The sequence below is a fragment of the Dama dama genome, chromosome 4, assembly GCF_033118175.1.
Source record: "Dama dama isolate Ldn47 chromosome 4, ASM3311817v1, whole genome shotgun sequence".
Classification (NCBI taxonomy): Eukaryota; Metazoa; Chordata; class Mammalia; order Artiodactyla; family Cervidae; genus Dama; species Dama dama.
In genome coordinates, this window is record NC_083684.1 from 60210155 (window position 1) to 60229020 (window position 18866).

Genomic DNA, 18866 nt, shown 5'->3' on the forward strand with positions numbered 1-18866 from the left:
CTGTTTTATCATTGCTGTTCCCATGTCAGGAAGGGAGACGGGGGTGGAGTTTGAATGCAGGACGGGAAGCCCGCGCGCGCACCCATTTCGCAAAGGCGCCCTGCCTGTCCCCACCAGGGGGCGCCAGAGGCCGGGCGCCCGGTTTGGGGATGGGGGGGCGCCTCGTCCCGCCCGCCCCCCCTTCTCTGCCCCTCCCGTCCCTCCTCCCCGTTCTGGGCCCCACCCGGCTCAGACGGCTCCGGACGGGACCGCGAGCACAGGCCGCTCCGCGGGCGCCTCCGATCCCCGCGGGACCCCCGCCCAGCTCTCCCTTCCCGGTCCTGCAGTCTGCGCGCCCCGTCGGTGAGTGACCCCCAACCGAGGCTGTCGCCTCCCAGCCTCCGCCCGCGGAGCCCTCGGGCCTGCCCTGCCCTGCTCGCCAAAGACCCTCAGTCTCCACCCCAGGCAGTGTGCAGGGGTCTCAGTTCTCCCCAGCTGCTCCGGAAACCTCTCTATCTCCCTCACTGCCCCCCACCCCACACCAGCCCCTTCAATCTGTAACTGGGTTCCCCATTCTCCTCATCCCTTCGCGCGTCGGTCCTTGCGGGCTCCCTCCACCGCATTCATACCCCTCTGTTCTATTCCTCCTTCCACCCCAAAAGCTCCTCTCCTACCTCACCAACCCCACTGCCTGTCCAGCCACCCCAAAGCGTCCTCACTAAGATGTCCCCCAGGTCCCTCCCCGTGTAGGACACCGCCCAGGGCCCCCTCCCTCTGCCCAAGTCCCAGGTCTTGGCTCCAGCCTCTCCTTCACCTTTCTGGCACACCCTCCCTGAATTCTCCCCCTCCCACACGCGCACACTTTTTTTTTTTTTTTAAAGCATGGTTATGATTTTATGGACTTTAACATATTGGATGTGCAGTTCCTTTTGGTGCTCAAATTGTCCCATCTTTGGCCAGTGGGAGTCCTGTCGAGACTGTGACATGCCCCATCCTGGTTTGAGCATTTCCCCACTATCTGACCCAGACTCACTTGTTTTTTCCCTGCCTCAGCCCCGGAATTAGCCATTTCTCCCAGAAGCCTCAGTTTCTCTTTTAGTGGAAAATGATATCTAGAGACTCCAATCTGACCAAAAGTCGGTTCTGTACAAAGATCAGTAAAATTATAAACATCCACTTAGACTGATCAAGGGGGAAAAAAGAAAGAAAGCAAAGACACAAATGAATGATAATCAAGAATGAAAGGGGGAGGGGGGACATCACTACGGATCCTACAGTGAATGAAAGGCTAGTAAGGGGATGTAGAGAATACAGTCTAGGTGCTGGGGGTGCTGGTTGCTGCTGGGTTGGTAATTCGTTCTCTCCCTAACTCCTTAGATCTGTGATAGTGTTGGCTCTGAGGTCAGGTTACCTGGAGTCCCAGCTTGAAGCACTTGCTAACAGTGATCTCAGGGAAGTTATACTATCTTCCTGAACCCCTATTTCCTTATCAGAAAAGTGGGGGTAATAATAGCCTTACCTTACAAGGCTATTGTAAAGATTAAATGCGTTAAAGCAGTGTCTGGCATGCAGTGATCACAAATGTTATTATTCTTGTGAATTATAACATCATGATCTGGGGGGGATCCAGGCAGTATTGAGACTCATTTCTCATCCTTGTGCCCACATGCTCAGCCACTCTGTCCATCCATTTTACAGTTCCAGGTCCTGAAACCCACCATCCTCTCTGCCTAAATGCCCTTGTCACTCTTCAAGGAGCAGCTCAAAAGTCAGTCCGGGGGGCTTCCCCTGTGGCTCAGCTGGTAAAGAATCTGCCTGCAATGCAGGGGACCTGGGTTCAATCCCTGGGATGGGAAGATCTCCTGGAGAAGGGAACAGCTACCCACTCCAGTATTCTGGCCTGGAGAGTATGTATGGGAAAAGATTCCACAGGACACAACTAAGACGTGGTACAGCCAAATGAATAATAAATGTGGAAAGAAAAAAAGTCAGCCCAGCCAGAGCTTTCCTAATCCTGTGACTGGTTCACCCTGTCCCCCTCTGGTGCCTACAAGTCCACCACCCAGCTTTTCCCAGGCCTCGTTGACTGCTCGGTGCCCCGGTTCTCTCCAAATGGAGGCTCTGAGTGTGTGGGGACTGGTCTCTGGTCTATTTTTGGATCCATACCTCTTGACACATGGTGCGATTTCAGTGAAAACTGCAAAATAATGGAAGGGGTGGGGATGGAGAAAGAAAAAGACGAAGGAATCCTTTTCTTCAGATCAGCTTCTGCATCCTTCCGCTTGTTTATCTCTTGGGCTTCCACCACCAATCTCGCTTCTTCCAGCATGCCATTGTTACTCTCTTTCTCTTCCTCCAGCTGGAATAATCACCTTCTTCCTCCTTCAGCCGTCATCACCTGCCATCCACCCTCAGTGCTCTCAGAAGCTCTCCGCACCCCCCCCACCTCATCCCACCACCCTTCTCCATCGATTCTACCTTCTGGCTCCCTTTCTTCTCCACCTCCTCCTCCAGGCAGTCCCCCATCAACATCCTCTCCTCCCACAGGTAGCCCTCGTGCTGTGCATCTCCGTCAGCGAGCTCAGCGGGCAGTGTGCAGCCACCATGTTCAGCTGGCTGAAGCGGGGCGGGGCTCGGGGCCAGCAGCCGGAGGCCATCCGCACGGTGACCTCGGCCCTCAAGGAGCTGTACCGCGAAAAGCTGCTGCCTTTGGAGGAGCACTACCGCTTCGGGACCTTCCATTCTCCGGCCCTGGAGGATGCTGACTTCGACGGCAAGCCCATGGTGCTGGTGGCCGGCCAGTACAGCACGGGCAAGACCAGCTTCATCCAGTACCTGCTGGAGCAGGAGGTGCCCGGCTCCCGGGTGGGGCCCGAGCCCACCACCGACTGCTTCGTGGCTGTCATGCACGGTGATACAGAGGGCACCGTGCCTGGCAACGCCCTGGTCGTTGACCCGGACAAGCCCTTCCGTAAACTCAACCCCTTTGGGAACACCTTCCTCAACAGGTGTGCGGCCAGCAGCCCGGAGGGTGTCTTCCTCTCCCTGGGCCCCATCTTTGTCCCATCCCTGCCTGTGTCTCTCTGCTTTTCAGTCCTATTCCCCTTCTCTCTACTAGAGCCTTCCTCTTCTTGCCTTCTCTTGGGGAGCAGTTAAGCCAGTGATGCCTGAGTTCGACTCCTGTCTGGCTGTCTAGCTGGATGACTTTGGGCAAGCAGCTTAACCTCTCTATTTCTTATCCTCATCTGGAAAATGGGGATAACCATAGTCCTCCCTCCATAGGCCTGTTGTGGGGACTAGATGAATGAAAACATACAAAGTGCTTAGAACAGCACCCCGCACGAAGTACGTGCTCAATTAACATCAGCTCTGATTTTTTTTTTTTTTTTTTTCTTTTTAGAGTCCTTATTCTCTGTCCTGATCTTCCTTTTCTCTTTTAAGATTCTTCCCCTCTCCGAACCTGAGTCTCCTCCGTGCAAGTCCTGGGTTCCCTTCTCATGTGTCCCTCCTCCTGCCGGTCCCTGCATTGACCCCTGACCTTCCCTCTGCCCCAGGTTCATGTGTGCCCAGCTCCCCAATCAGGTCCTGGAGAGCATTAGCATCATCGACACCCCGGGGATCCTGTCCGGAGCCAAGCAGAGAGTGAGCCGTGGTGAGTGAGGCTGGACCCCTGGGTCTGAGGGAGGAGGGCCCAGGGTCGCTGCTAGGACTGTGTGGGCCGGCCCTGAGCTGGCTGCGTAGCCGAAGGGAGCTGGTGGAAGGCTGTGACTCCTCCGAGCTGGCGCGCGCTGAAGGGTGGGGGAGGCGTGTGGATGAACACGTGTGAACCCGCTGCGGCTGCATGTCTGCGCGGGTCCAAAGGATGGGGGGGCAGAGATCGAGAGAGAGAGAGAGACTCAAAGGTGGACAGAGATTCAGAGGGCGAGGCCGGGATCCAGAAAGAGGATCCGGAGAGATGGGAGACCCAGCAAGAAGGCAGAGCCGGGTGGGGAGGCCCTGGGCCGCTGTCAGCGCCTGGCTCCACCTCTGGGCCACGGATGGAGCTGAGGAGGGCCCGGGACGGGGAGTCTGGGCAGGGGCCAAGGGCGGCCAGGAATTTATAAACAGCTGTGCGGGGAGAGCGGCGGGGGGAGGGGTGAATTCCAGCGGGGCCTCCGGGTGAGCCCGGCCCCCACCCCTGCCCCGCCTGGCTCGGTCTCTGCGCCGCACCCCCCTCATTTCTAGCCCCTCCCACCCCTGCCCCGCGAGGCCTCGGAGGCCAGAAACTGGGGCAAAGGAGGCTGCAGTGTGGGGCAGAGGGGACCGGGAGGCCTCGGCGAGGAGGCAGGGAGGCTGGGCCTCGCTCTGGCGAGGGCGCGGAGGGTTACCGGTGTCCCTGGCGGCTGCCCAGCAGGAGCCTGTCCCCGGGAGAGAGGCAGGAGACAGCTGCATAGGACATGGGGGAGGGGGAGGGGAGCTGCCAGCCCGATCGGGAAGGTGAGGGGGGGCGGGGGGGGTCCCTCGGGAGAGTTGGAGGGGGGCCACTTCGAGTCTTGGCGGGGATGCCAGATGGAGGCCCAAAGGAAGTGGGGGAGAGAACGGGGGTCTCTTTCTGTGGCTGCGGGAGTAGAGGAAGAGGAGAGTGTGTCTGTCTGTCTGTCTGTCTGTCTTGAGGGTGCGTGTGTGTATGAGCGTCTGTGCCCGTGTGGGTGGCTGGGTGTGACTTTGGGCAGCTCCAAGGGCCTGGGGGGCGGGGCGGCGCTTGTGGAATTGTGTGTGACTGTGACTGACCGTGTCTCTGTAGGTAGTTGTCTTGTGAAACGTGTGGTTGGTGTGTTGTGCAGGGGAACTTTTCTGTGACTTTGTGGATCATTTAGTGTGTGTCTGGGAAGGTGTGTGGGATTCCCAGGCGGCTCAGTGGTAAAGAACCCGCCTGCCAATGCAGGACATGCGGGCTCAATCCCTGGGTGGGGAAGATCCCCTGGAGGAGGAAACCGCAACCTACTCCAGTATTCTTGCCTGGAGGATCCCATGGACAGAGGAGCCTGGCGGACTGCATCCGTGTGACTGTGGGTGTGACTCTGAGGTGTCAGCGCTCTGCTCGTGCCTGTGTGTGGCCCTGTAGGACTGAGATGATTTTGTTAGATTGGGTATAACCGCATCTCTATATACAGTTGTGCCCTTGTGTGTACAAGTGAGAGTGTGTGTGTGCATGAGTGTATCTTTTGTGTAACTGTATATAATTGTGTCCTTTGTTTGGTGGGTGTGCAAGTGTGCACAGGCACGTTGTATGCCTGCTCCTCTCTATCTGTTACGTTGCCAACATCTTTGCCATTGTGTGACCTTGGATATCTATGTAGGTTCCGGATTGCTCGCGAGGGTGTGTGTGAGGGTCTGCATCTTGTAGCGTGTGACTCGGATGGTGTCCAGGTGCATGCTTGCTCCTGAGTGCACGTGTGTATGTGCATGTGTGTGTGCACTGCTGGAACATGTCGCCTCTGTAGAATATCTGTGAATGCACAGGTGTGTGACTGAAGCAGAGGGGAGCCTTCTGGCAGGTTCAAATCTGGCCTCTGCTCCTTCTAAGCTGTGAGACCTTGGCCTAACCACTTAACCTCCCCGTGCCTTAGTTTTCTCACCTGTAAAATGGGAACATGATAGTCACATGACATACCTCGTTGACTTCCCCAGTGGTCCAGTGGTTAGGACTCCATGCTTCCATTGCAGGAGTGTGGGTTCAACCCCGACAGGGGGCTAAGATCCTGTAGCCTGCATGCCACGTGGCGAGGCCAAAAAAAAAGAGTCAAACTGTGTGAGGCACTTAGAGCAGTATGTGGCCCACGGGAGGTGCTACGGAAGGTCCTGTGATGACTGCTTTTCGCCTGTGAGGCTGTCATTGTGCACCTGGGGTGTCTGCCTGCCACGTCTCCCATTCCCATGCTGACTCAACCTCCGGCCCTCCCTCTCTCCCTGCATGAGACACACTTTCCAAATCTGGACGTGTGTGTGTGTGTGTGTGTGTGTGTGTGTGTGTGTGTGTGTGAGACATTGCGGACAGAGGAGGGGCCCTAGCTTTGGTCCCTCTGTTGACCTGGCCCACCCTCCCCGCAAAACAGCGTCCCCCACCCCCTCCCGTCCCATCCAGTCCCCTGTGTCTACAGGAACCTGCTTGCGCTCAGGCAGGATGGGCCCGGCACCAGCTCCCCAGCAGAGCATGGAGGCCCCCGGGGCTTCGGCTCTGTGTTTCTGTGTCTGGAGCAAATTAACCAGTGGACTCCTTAACCACTCTGTTCCTCAGTTTCCCCTTTTGGAAAATAGGGGTCATAAGAGTGCTTGTCCCCTGGAGTCGTTTTGAAGATTCAATGAGTTGAATTGGGGAGGGCATGCGATGACTTCTGGTGAATCGGCCATGGCTGTCTGTCCCACCAGTTAACTCCTCGCCCCCCAGATCACCCCTCAATGTTTCCTCCTCCGGGAAGCCCTCCCTGACCACCCAGCCTCGGTGGTCAGGCACCCGTCTCTGGGCTCCTGCGGCTCCCTGGGTTTTCCCATCCCAGACTGGCCACTCTGGACGGTACCCACCCTGTGTGCCCAGCACAGAGCAGGCTGCTCTGAGGGCGGCTCCTGGAGAGCTCCACCGCAGTGACTCGCAGGCATTGTGAGGACCTTTTGTGGGTTGCTCGCCGTGTGCCTAGCTCCGTGGGGATTTCTGGTTAGTTTTTAATGTTTATTCATTTGATTGCATCGGGTCTTAGTTGCAGCATGTGGGCTCCAGAGTGTGCAGGCTCAGTAGCTGTGCTGAGTGGGCTTAGCTCTTCCACAGCATGTGGGACCTTAGTTCCCCCACCAGGGATTGAACCCGTGTTCCCTGCTCTGCAAGGTAGATTCTCAGCCACTGGACCACCAGGGAAGTCCTTGTTGTTTTTTTGTTTTGTTTTTTAAAAGTTTTATTGTATAATTTACATGCCTAAAGCTCACTCTTTTTAAGTGTATAGTTCAGAGCCAGGCACTCTTTAAACTCTTCATATAGCTTAGCTCATGTGTGTTCTTTCCATCTTCACACAGTCCTAGGAGGTAGGTTTTATGATGATTCTCATTTTACCAAAGAGGAAACAGAGGTTCAGAGATGTTACTTGCTTCCTTAAGTAGCTGATAGAAGCAGAGTCGGGATTCAAACCCAGGCCTTCCCCGACTGCCAAGTCAGGGGGTCTCAACGGCTCCTATCTGCTCTCCCAAGGCCTCGCTTGCTGCTGAATGGATGAGTGAACGAAGAAATGAATGGTGAAAGGAATGAATGAATGGGCCCAGGAGCCAGCTGTTGGTGGGATAGGTGCCCTACAAAGGCAAGGACTTTGTGTGTTCTCTGTGGGATCCCCAGTGTCCAGGATAGGGCCCAGCACACAGGAGACTCTTGGTAATTTATTGTTAATAAATTTATAATATTTAACATCTGCTATGGCAAGACTCTAATAAGGGCCCATGTAAAATCTTCAGTTGCTGGATGGTAGGGCGATCTGACACATCCTGGGGAGGAGTTGGAGTTGATGGTGGCATTTGGGGGACTCAAAGGTCCATAGAAGCATAGGGAGTTTATTAGGAAACATTTCAGTGTTCTAATAAGGGGACCGATGCAAGCTGCTAATATTTGCCCAAAGAATGAATGGAAAGGTGAGGGGGTGATTGTCCTCCGTAGTTGGATGGCTAGAGGGCCGGAGTGATGGCGAAATTCTGGAGGCTGAGGGCCTGGAGCTATTTCCCACAGACAAAATTTTCAGTGGTTAACAACCTGAACATCTGTACAGTCCAGTTTGAGCCAAAAACAATGAATGTGTCCCAATGGCTGAAGGCTGGGGGCTGACCTCTGCTTTGGGGGACTGGAGCCCCTGTGACTGAGTGGTAAAGAATCCGCCTGCAGTGCAGGAGACACAAGAGAAGGTTGGACCCCTGGGTGGGGAAGATCCCCTGGAGGAGGGTCTGGCAACCCACTCCAGTATTCGTGCCTGGAGAATCCCATTGGACAGAGGAACCTAAGGGGCTACAGTCCATGGGGTCGCAGAGTTGGACATGACTGAAGCGAGCTCGCAGGCACACGCCCCGTACCACCCCTCCCCTGCAGGCTACGACTTCCCGGCTGTGCTGCGCTGGTTCGCGGAGCGCGTGGACCTCATCATTCTGCTCTTCGATGCTCACAAGCTGGAGATCTCGGACGAGTTCTCGGAGGCTATCGGCGCCCTGCGAGGCCACGAGGACAAGATCCGCGTGGTGCTCAACAAGGCCGACATGGTGGAGACGCAGCAGCTGATGCGTGTCTACGGGGCGCTCATGTGGGCGCTGGGCAAGGTGGTGGGCACGCCCGAGGTGCTGCGCGTCTACATCGGCTCCTTCTGGTCCCAGCCCCTGCTGGTACCGGACAACCGGCGCCTCTTCGAGCTGGAGGAACAAGACCTTTTCCGGGACATCCAGGGCCTGCCGCGCCACGCGGCGCTGCGCAAGCTCAATGACCTGGTGAAGAGAGCCCGGCTGGTGCGGGTGAGCAGTGATGGGGGGTGGGGAGGCAGCGGCCGCTCTTGCCTTTTCCCTGATCCTCCTTTGCTTGACTGCTGGTCCCTGATCTGGCATCAGCTCTCTGGTGAGTTAGTTCTCTAATCTGAGAAAGTTCTCCTGTTATGCCTGGCCCTCTGCCAGGTGGTACTGGGAAGGGAGCTCTGACCACGGCAGTCCAGGGGAGAAGACCATTTCATCCCCAGAGTGACCATCCGGCATGGTCAGGGCTGAGAACTGGGGAGCCCAGGGGAAAGCCCTGGAGAACTTCTTGGAGGAGAGAGCATCTGAGTTGCAAACTGGAGGATTATGAGGATGAGGAGGGAAAAGGATTCTAGAAAATGGGGCCAGCAAGTGCATGGACTGGGGTTGAGAACATGGCCAGTTCGAGGAAGAGGGGAAATGCCAGTGTGGAAGCCACTGTAGATGGTGGGAGTAACGGCATCTGGGGGGTGGGGGTGGGGTGGGGTGGGGTGGGTGAGAGTCAGATCACCCGGGACTGTGGTCTGGAACCTGTGCTTTGTCCCAAGGGCACTGGGGAGCCACGGAAGGACTCAGGGTAGGGGAGGGACAGGGTCAGACCCTCGCTGCCTTCTGGAGGGTGGATCCAAAGGCAGTAAGACTGGGTTCCCAGACTAGGAAGGAGGCTGGGGGACCGAGGAACCAGGAGGAGCCTGGATCAGGACATAGCCTTGGGGAAGGGGAGGGGAGCACTGATTTAAGAGCGTTTTTGGAGGCCGAATGGAACATTCGCAGGGGAGGCTGCCAGCCAGGCTGGAGGTGGGGCAGGAAGCCGAGCAGGCAAGGAGGCCTGGAAGGTTATGGGGGTGGAGGAGCCTGAGGTGTTGGTTTAAGGAGCAGCAGAGGGGGTGAGTCAGAGCCCCCACCCCCCACCCCAGGAATCCTCCTTAGGAGGGAGCGGCCCAGTGTGGTCAGCTCCTGAAGCCTCCAGAAAACACCTTTCTCTCCTCTGCCCAGGCCCTGGACTGTCTCTGTCTGTCTGTCTGTCTAGATCTCTTCATTTCTACCTTTCTGTTTTTTTCTCTTAATCTTTTTTCCCTCATCATTCTCTTTTCTCTTTCTCTCCTCTCTCTTCATCTTTTCCCTCCCTCGGTCTCCCCCTAGTTCACCCGCTTCCCCCACGGACCCCGGTCCCGCAGGCCCCTCGGGGAAGCCGACAGCAGCGGGAGCTAGAACTCCAAGGTCCGTGGGAGCGAGGGGCGGGGTGGGGCCGGACACCTGGTGCCCCCACCATGCAGGAGGCGGCTCCGGAAACCCAGACAAACCCCGGAGTCCCGGACCCGCGCCCCGGCTCAGCCCGCCCACCCACCTTATCTCTTCCTGGCACCTTCCCCCGCTTCCTCTCTGGAAAAGCCATTAGCGCCCTCCCTCCTCCCGTCTTCTGGGTTGCAGAAGAGCGGCCCTTAGGCTCCGCCCCCTCTCCCCATTGGCCCGCTCTCGCAGGCCCCACCTACCGGGCTGGCCACACCCCTGCCCTGATTGGCCCCCTCAGACCTGCAGGCCACGCCTCCCCCTTGATCCTGCAGCTCCTCTGTGGTTCCCCCGTGCTACAGAAAATACGGGGTCTACTGTGACCAAGCCTCGGTGCCCTTTCCTGCCGTGTGTCACCCGCTCATCCCCCACGTGTGATTCTGCCACACCTGGTCCAGCCATCAAACAACAGCCCACACCATTCACTTCCCCACCTACTCTGCCCCAACAGTACAAGGCCTCTCCTCACTCTTGGTAACTACCCCTCTATGCCTCAGTTTCCCTGTCTGTAAGGATCTAGGATTTGGGTGAACCCTCTGGCTCTGCCCTTTGTTTGAAGCGACAGCTGCTGTTAGAAGGGGCGATTTCCATGGGCTGTGTGATTTTTGAGCACAGGTCAAGACCCTTGATGGGCAGGGTCTTGGGAGGTTCTGATTCTAAAGAGGCCGGGATGCCCTGAGCCTTCCTACGGAGCTCTCTGAGGCAGCTCAGTAGCTTTCATTCCACAAATTGTGACCGAGGGCCGACAGTGGGCTCCTGTACTGTTCTAAAAGCTGGAGATGCCGCAGGAAACAAAAGCAGATAGTTTCTTTTCTTGTAGAATTGCTTTTTAATGGGGAAGTGAGTATTAAATTCAGCTCTGATACACTGAATGTGATAAGGATTATGAAGAAACATGAAGCAGAGGAGAGACTGGTGGGCTATTTAAGGGACTAGGGTCATCAGGGAGGGTCTCCTGGAGGAGGTGATTCTCGAGCAGAGAACTAAAGAAGCGGGAAAGGTGAACAGAATGGACATCTGGGGGAGACTATACCCAGGCAGAGGAAATAGCAAGTGCAAAGGCCCTGAAACCGGGACGTGCTTGAATATGGAGCCCTGGAGGAGACAGGATGGTGGAGATGAAAGGATATGAGAATTCAAAGCCAGCCAAGGTGCCACCAGAATGTTTAGCGTTCTAAATCTATGACTCACTAAAAGGAATTTTTAGAGAGTGTTTTTAATTGAACATTTAAGACCATCTCATGGGAAAGCACTCATGTACTGTCAAAGGTGCCCCCTCCCACCCCTGACCCCAACAGCCCCCAGGTTCTCTTTCTTGCAGACAACCCCCAAGAATAGTTTCTTCTTTTTCCAGATACATTCTATTTTTACTTAAGCATATCCATTTAATTATTGAGCTTCCTATTTAAAAATAGGGCTTCCCTGGTGGCTCAGATGGCAAAGAAACTGCCTGCAATGCGGGAGACCTGGGTTCCATCCCTGGGTTGGGAAGATCACCTGGAGGAGGGCATGGCAACCCACTCCAGTATTCTTGCCTGGTGAATCCGCATGGACAGAGGAGCCTGGTGGGCTGTAGTCCATGGGGTCTCAGAGTCAGACACGACTGAGCGACTAAGTACAGCACATTTAAAAACAGGACATGTGAATGCTGGTTTTCTCTCCTGGTTTGCTTTTTGATAACATACGAGATTGTGGCTCAAAGGCTCTCAGGTTCACTGGTTTACTTCACAAATATTTCTTGAGTCTTTTCTCTGCACACTGTGCCAACGCCAGGGACAGAGGAAACAGAGAAGGTCCCAGCCCTCCTGGAGCGCACGTTCTGATGGAAGGAGACAGAATAAGTAAATGATGATGGATTGGGATAATTGCTGTGAATGAAACAATGAAAGTAAAGATTGAAAGAAATTGGATGGTGGTGCTTGGGGCACCTGCTTCCCACAGGATGGTCTCTGGCAGGAGGTGACATCAGAAGGAAGCTGAAGGGTGGGATTTCCCCGGTGGCCCAGCTGTTAAGCCTCTGCCTTCCAGTGCAGGGGGCACAAGCTCAATCCCTGGTTGGGGAACTAAGAACTAAGATCCACATGTAGCCTGGTGCGGCCAAAAAAGAAAAAGGAAGCTGAAGGTCTCAGTTGTTGGAAGACCAGGGCGGAATTCCAGGCAGAGGGTAGCATGTGCAAAGGCCTTGATGTAGGAAAGAGTTTTGCAGGCTGATATAAAAATGAAAAAAAAAAAAAAAGGAAGGCAGTTGAGGAAGCTGGAGCAGATAGGGGCAGGGGGCAAGGCATGCAGAGCAGTGCTTCTCAAACCTTTCCATCTCAGGACCTCATTACACTCTAAAATATTACTGAAGACCCCCAAAGAGTTTGTATATACACAGATTAGATCTTTCTATATTAACCATATTAGGAAACTGAGGGAATTCGCTGGTGGTCCAGAGGTTAACACTTGGCGCTTTCACCGCCATGGCCTGAGTTCACTCCCTGATCAGGGAACTAAGATCCCACAAGCCTCGTGGTGCAGCCCAAAAAAGAAAAAGTTAAAACTGAGAAAACGTTTCACTTTCTCTCATAATATTAATTAACCAACAATACTTATATTGGCCTCACCATGAGGCTTGTAGGATCTTACTTCCCCGACCAGGGATTGAACCTGAGCCCTTGGCAGTGAAAGTGTGGAGTCCTAACCACTGGACCACTGGGGAATTCCCAAAAAATACTTACATACTTAATAGTAGATAACAGTTTATTATAAATGTTATCAATACATTATTGAGCATGCCAATATATTAACAGATATTAACATCTTAATATCTGTTAATATAGATATTAATATCTATATTAACAGATATTGATAGTCTTATCAAATCATTTAAATAGCAAGAAAAACCTACTGCCTGTTAACCTAAGTAACAGATGTTTTGGGCTTCCCTGGTGGCTCAGATGATAAAGAATCTGCCTGCAATGCAGGAGACCTGGGTTTGATCTCTGGGTCTGGAAAATCCCCTGTAGAAGGAAATGGCAACCCACTCCAGTATTTTTTTTTTTAATCCACTCCAGTCTTCTTGCCTGGAGAATCCCATGGACAGAGGCGCCTGGTGGGCTATACAGCCCATGGGGTCACAGAGTCGGACATGACTGAGCGACTAAGCCCGCTAACACACAACAGATGTTTTATGAAAATTAACTGTTTTCCAAAACCCCCCAAAAAACAACTTAGGACAGTGGCCCTGTTTTACATGTTTGCAAATCTCTTTAATGTCTGGCTTCAAAGGCGACATCTGGATTCGAACATCTGTTTCTACATTCAGTTAGTTGCAGGATCTTTTAGCCTTTAACAATTGCACGATTCACTCAGGAGGAAATGAAGGTAAAAAAGACACATAGCACCTCAGCATTCTTGTGAAAGTAGTTTTGAGTGTGCAAACCCCTAAAAGAGTCTTGGGGACCCCTTGGGGATTCCCCGGACCACACTTGGAGAATTGCTGCCATAAGGCCTTGGCGGCTGTGGGAGGAATTTTGCACTTGGATAAGAAGCAAATTGAGACTTGGGAGCAGTGTCTCATGGTCTGGCACTTGTTCCTAAAAAAAAAAAAAAACAAAAAACTCCAGCTGCTGCTTCATGGGGAAAGGATTGAAGGGGCCAGAGGGTGAGCCAGGAGTCCAGTGGGGTGACAAGTCTGTCCCCCACCAGGCAAGAGATGGTGAGGTGGAGAGAAATGGGAAAGTGTAAGAGAGGTTTAGGAGTTTAAAGGAACGACTGATGAAATGGATGTGACCAATGAGGAGGGAGGATCAAATCAGGAGTAATTTCCAGATCTCTGGGCTCCATTGGGCAGGCAGAGGTGGGGGGGGTGCCATTGGCCTCCAGAGATGGGCACAGCTGAGGGTGACGCGGCGGGGGCGGGGCCTGAATTCCACCGAGGGCGTGAGATGGAGCTGTCCAGGAATGTTGACAAGGCAGTGGCTCTGAGTTGAGCTCCAGGGAGAGGCAGAGGCTGGTATGTAGACTTGGCAGTGGACGTGGAGGGATATTGAAGCCACGGGAGGGGCTGAGATGACCTAGAAGAGAGGGGCGAGCCCCTGTACTCACGGCAGCAGCAGCTCACCTGTAACTGTTAGAAATTCACACTCTCAGGCCCCACGCTGGACCTGGTGAATCGGAAACTCCAGCCAACCCATGTTTTAAGGAGCTCCCCACCCTGGGTGACAGAGGCAGGCTCAGGCGAGAACTCTCCTCCCTCCAGGTTCATGCCTACATTATCAGCTACCTGAAGAAGGAGATGCCCTCCGTGTTTGGGAAGGAGAACAAGAAGAAGCAGCTGATCCTCAAGCTGCCTGTCATCTTTGCCAAGATTCAGTTGGAGCATCACATATCTCCCGGTGACTTCCCGGACTGCCAGAAGATGCAGGTGGGTGGACGCCCAGGTGGGAGGGACAAGGGGTGATGGGAAGGTCAGCTTCCGTAGGCTCAGGATGGGGCTTCAAAAACTAGAGGGATGGATGGCAGGTTCCTGAAAGTACCTCCCACGAATGGTTCCGTGAAAGTATGGTTGTGTGAGTTAGGATAAGGGAGTGAAGAGAAAACCCAAAGTAATAGTGGCTTAATTAGGATAGAAGTTTATTTTTCTCCTTCATAAATATCTTGGAAGATGGTCCAGGGCTGGTTTGGTGCTTTACAGAATCAGGGACCCAGTTCTCTTCTGTCCATGCCTGGCCCCTTCTCCTCCATGCCTGGCCTCCAGGCCCAAGAACCCCTCATGGTACAAAATGGCTGTGGAAACTCCAGCCATTGTGTCTGCATTCCAACCAGCAAGACGTGGGGGAGGGGGGAGCTAATGGTACAATCTAAGAACAACTTGTAGAACAGTGCCGTCCAATACTACTTTCTATGAGGATGGAAATGTTAACTAATTTAAATAACCACATGTGGCTACTATATTGAACAGGGTAATTCTGGAGTTGCAAGCACAACTTGTGTTGACTTCTGGTTGGCCAGAGCATAGTCACACGGCCACAGTGCTGTAAGGGAAGCTGGGAAGTGCAGTTTTTCCTCTAGGTGCCGAGGTAACATTCGGGGATTCTATAGTGAGGAGGAAGGAAAGATGAATATTGGGGGATCACTGAAGGCTCCTCCCCTGTTCAGGCGTAGGATTAGACCGTGACGCGGAAAGCCCTGGGTCTGGGTGTGGCAGCCTGGGGTGAATGAAGAGCCGCTGGAGGTGAGCAGGGGCAGGAGCAACCAGTGGACGTGGGGGGACAGAGGTCCAAGCTCAGGCATGGAGGCAAGGACTAGCCCCTTGGCCCAGGCTTTGCTTTGAGGCTGTGTTGGGGTGATTCTCAAAGCCTGTGACCTTTGGGTCTGCGATGTTTCTACTCCAAGACTGAAGAATTACAGTACAGTGAAATTCCTCTTGGCCACTGACTAGCTCCGTGAACCTGTGCAAGTCACTCACCCTTCCTGAGCCTCAGTTTCTTCAACTGGAAAATGGACATCATCCTGATTGTATCTACCCTGGATGCTGAATTGGCTGGTGTTAGTGACTTCCTCAGGACAGTATCTGGCACTGAGTTAGGGCTGGATCAAGGTTTCTCAACCTCTGAGCTACTGACATTTAGGACTAGATAATTCTTCATTGTAGGGGGCTGTCTTGTGCATTGCAGCCCCCTGGGTTTAGCAGCATCCCTGGGCTCTACTCGCTAGATGTCAGTAGTACTCCCAAATTACAACAGTCAGAAACATCCCCAGACATTGCCCACTGTCTCCTGGGGGATACTACCATCCCTGGCTGAGAGCTGCTGGACTCGATAAAGAGCAGCCGTGAAGATTACACTGATGTTTACTGAGCACTTGATCCAGAGGAATTCATTTAGCCTTTGCCACCTCCCAATGAGGGCAGTGCTAGTTCTCAACCTGTTTTACAAATCTGAAAACTGACAGGGAAACCAGAGAGGTCAAGTCACTTTCCTGAGGATGCACAGCTCCCAAGTTACAGCTGGGCTGGAACCTGGGCAGTCTGGCCTTGGAGTCCTCCTCACTCACAACCATCACACCCCTGTCACTTTTTTGTCGTTATGATTTTTTTTGGGGGGGGCTAGGCTGGGTCTTCGTTGCTGCTCAGGCTTTTCTTTAATTGTGGTGAGTGGGGATTACTCTGGTTGTGGCGCGTGGGCTTCTCGCTGTGGTGGCTTGTTTTGGAGCACAGGCTCCACGGCATGTTGGCTTCAGTCATTGCTGCACCTGGGTTCAGTAGTTGCGGCTCTCGGGCTCTAGAGCACAGGCTCAACAGCGTGGCACTCGGGCTTAGGTGCTCCGAGGCATGCGGGATCATCTCAGATCAGGGATCACACCCGTGACTCCGGCATTGGCAGACAGATTCTTTACCACTGAGCCCCACCAGGGAAGCCCCCACACCCCTGTCTCTTTATGGTCTCTTATGATCTTTATGCCTTGGCTCTGGAAATTTAACCTGGCGCCAGAATGTGGATCAGTCTTTGCAGTGACTCTCCTGTTGCAACTGACTTGGCAACAGTGCATGCGAGAAGCAGGGTGACCACAGACTCCGCCCAGCAGCGGCTCAGCTCTTGCACCAGATGACTTCTTGCCTGGGGCCAGGATTCCGGGGTGGGGGGGTGGGGGGGGGGCGGTCCCAGGATCTCCTGATGACTTGTCCATCCCAAACCTAACCACCAAATAGGGAGCAAGCTGCTTAACCCTTTCTGTGTGGTGGGGTAACAGAGCCAGCAGGGTGGCAGGAATTGCATTTTCTTAACTTGCATGATGGTCGGGGGTGCTGGCTGGGCGGCCGGGGTGCCATAGCGGGTGGGCAGGGCTGAGGGCTGTGCTCTGGTAAAGCTCATGTCCTCCTCCACTGGCTGGCGGACAGCTGCTCCTCTGAGTCAGAGGTCCCTGTTCTCCCTCTCGCCCAGTGAGTCACGGGGCGGTGGAACCTTACTGCCAAGTCTCTTCTGAGTGGTGGGTACCCAGGTGAATTGGGGTCTTCCCTCATAATCAGATACTTCTGCCTGTCCCCATCAAGAGCTGCCCAAGTGTCCTGGAGCCAGCACGGGGCTGGGGGGCCTGGGGATGGTGCCTCCTGACTTGTCTGTGTCCCCCCCTCTCCCTACAACCAGGAGCTGCTGATGGCTCATGACTTCACCAAGTTCCACTCGTTGAAGCCGAAGCTGCTGGAGGCCCTGGATGAGATGCTGACCCACGACATCGCCAAGCTTATGCCCCTGCTCCGGCAGGAGGAGCTGGAGAGCACGGATGTGGGTGTGCAGGGGGGCGCTTTCGAGGGCACCCACATGGGTCCCTTTGTGGAGCGGGGGCCCGACGAGGCCCTGGAGGACGGCGAGGAAGGCTCGGATGACGACGCCGAGTGGGTGGTGACCAAGGACAAGTCCAAGTATGATGAGATCTTCTACAACCTGGCGCCGGCCGACGGCAAGCTGAGTGGCACCAAGGCCAAGACCTGGATGGTGGGTACCAAGCTCCCCAACTCCGTGCTGGGTCGCATCTGGAAGCTGAGCGATGTTGACCGCGATGGCATGCTGGACGACGAGGAGTTCGCCCTGGCCAGCCACCTCATCGAGGCCAAGCTCGAGGGCCACGGGCTGCCGACCAACCTGCCCCGCCGCCTGGTGCCACCTTCCAAGCGGCGCCACAAGGGCTCGGCCGAGTGAGCCAGCCCCCGCCCCACCCTTGCCTGCCCTTCCTCCCTCTTGCCCTGCTGTGGCTCCCCAGCTCGGATGGCTGCACACACATCTCCACCCCCGGCCCACAAGCACGCTGCCTGCCCACTCTCCCAGCTGTAAGGATGGGGGTCCCGCTGCCCCCACCCCCCACTGTCAGACAGTGGGGACCAGGGGAGGGGCAAGGCTTCTCTGCCCACCCTTCACACCTCTACCCTCACGTTACACTCAGCACATCATTCCACACTTAACGCACAGAAGCACCCATCCGTGCCTCATTCATTCACGTATTTATTGAGCACCTTCTATGTTCAGGGCTCCTTCTAGACACTGGGGAGTAAAGCAGACACATTTATCTGCTGCTCTCATGGAGCTGACATTCTCAGGAGAGGGCACACCCCAGGGTCACTCACACTCAGACACACACCCAGCCGCAACCAGTCTGATCCCTGGTTCTGAGCGAGACCCCTCGTCGATCCCGTAAGTGAACTGCCTCTTGGTTGAAATGACTAACACCCCACCGCCCCACTTCCTCTTGCCCATCCGGGCAAGGCCCCTCCTCCCCATCGGGTCCTCAGGCCTAGGGACCGCGGCGGGGGGGGGGGGGGGGGGGGGGGGGTGCTCATAGCGGGGGAGATGCAACCTCCTACTTCCTTCCTCCGCGGGACCCCTCTCAGCCCCTCCCCCCAGCTCCGGCCACCCCCCCTTCTTGACTAAGGATCCTCCGTGGACGAAAAGCCCCCTCCACGCCTGCTCCTCCCAGACCCGCGCACACTCTGAGGCCTTCTGTCCTCCGCGGCTCACCTGCTCTGGACTGAAAGTCTGGCCTGCTACCTGCCCCCCCCACCCCAGGCTCCCCACAACTGATGGTCTGCATTTCAGACGGCGCGGGGCACGGCCTCTCCGCCCACCGTCCATATTTAAGTGGAGCCCCTGCCAGATAGGAAAGCCCCAGGTTGTCATTTTAGTCCCCTTTTCAGGGACGTCGTGGGGGGAGGGGTTCTTGGTGCTACAGCCCTCCCTCCCCTCCCCTAAAAGGAACTCTCATCCCCCACTACACACACCTTTCCCTGCCTTCACCACATACTAGTGCCTGACCCTGGTGGGGGACCCCACGGAAAAAGATGGGGCGAAGAGCGAAATAGATGGGGATGACGCCCCCTCCAGGGAGCTCGCTGGGATTTCCACGCCCATCACCCCTCACCCCAAGCCCGGGAGGGGACTGGGAACGGAATAGCGTTCCCACAGTGCAAATAAAGCCAAGGCTTCTTTCCCAGTGCGAGTCTGGCTGTCTAGAGATGGGATGAGGGCAGGGATCGCTCTCCGCCCAAACCCCCCGGGGAAGGAGGGCCCTGGGCATGACTTCACGGCGCAGGGGCTGGGGGGAGGGGGTCCCTTCCAAGC

General features: G+C 55.1%; 1 protein-coding gene across 1 annotated transcript; it reads left to right on the plus strand.

Annotated features, from left to right (window-relative positions):
- The first annotated feature begins 211 nt into the window (after positions 1 to 211).
- On the plus strand, positions 212 to 18738 carry EHD2 (EH domain containing 2). Its single transcript, XM_061139717.1, has 6 exons — positions 212 to 342; positions 2527 to 2987; positions 3534 to 3631; positions 8075 to 8487; positions 14015 to 14179; positions 16902 to 18738. Exons 2-6 carry the CDS (start codon positions 2584 to 2586, stop codon positions 17451 to 17453), a joined length of 1632 nt encoding a protein of 543 aa, XP_060995700.1. The 5' UTR covers positions 212 to 342; positions 2527 to 2583; the 3' UTR covers positions 17454 to 18738.
- The last annotated feature ends 128 nt before the right edge of the window (positions 18739 to 18866 follow it).

Excerpts from the sequence above, each read along its gene's own strand:
- EHD2 (XM_061139717.1), top strand. The coding sequence starts at position 2,584 with ATGTTCAGCTGGCTGAAGCGGGGCGGGGCTCGGGGCCAGCAGCCGGAG. Across the intron at positions 2,988-3,533 it reads GGGAACACCTTCCTCAACAG|GTTCATGTGTGCCCAGCTCC; the intron begins GTGTGCGGCCAG and ends CCTCTGCCCCAG. Across the intron at positions 8,488-14,014 it reads AGAGAGCCCGGCTGGTGCGG|GTTCATGCCTACATTATCAG; the intron begins GTGAGCAGTGAT and ends TCCTCCCTCCAG.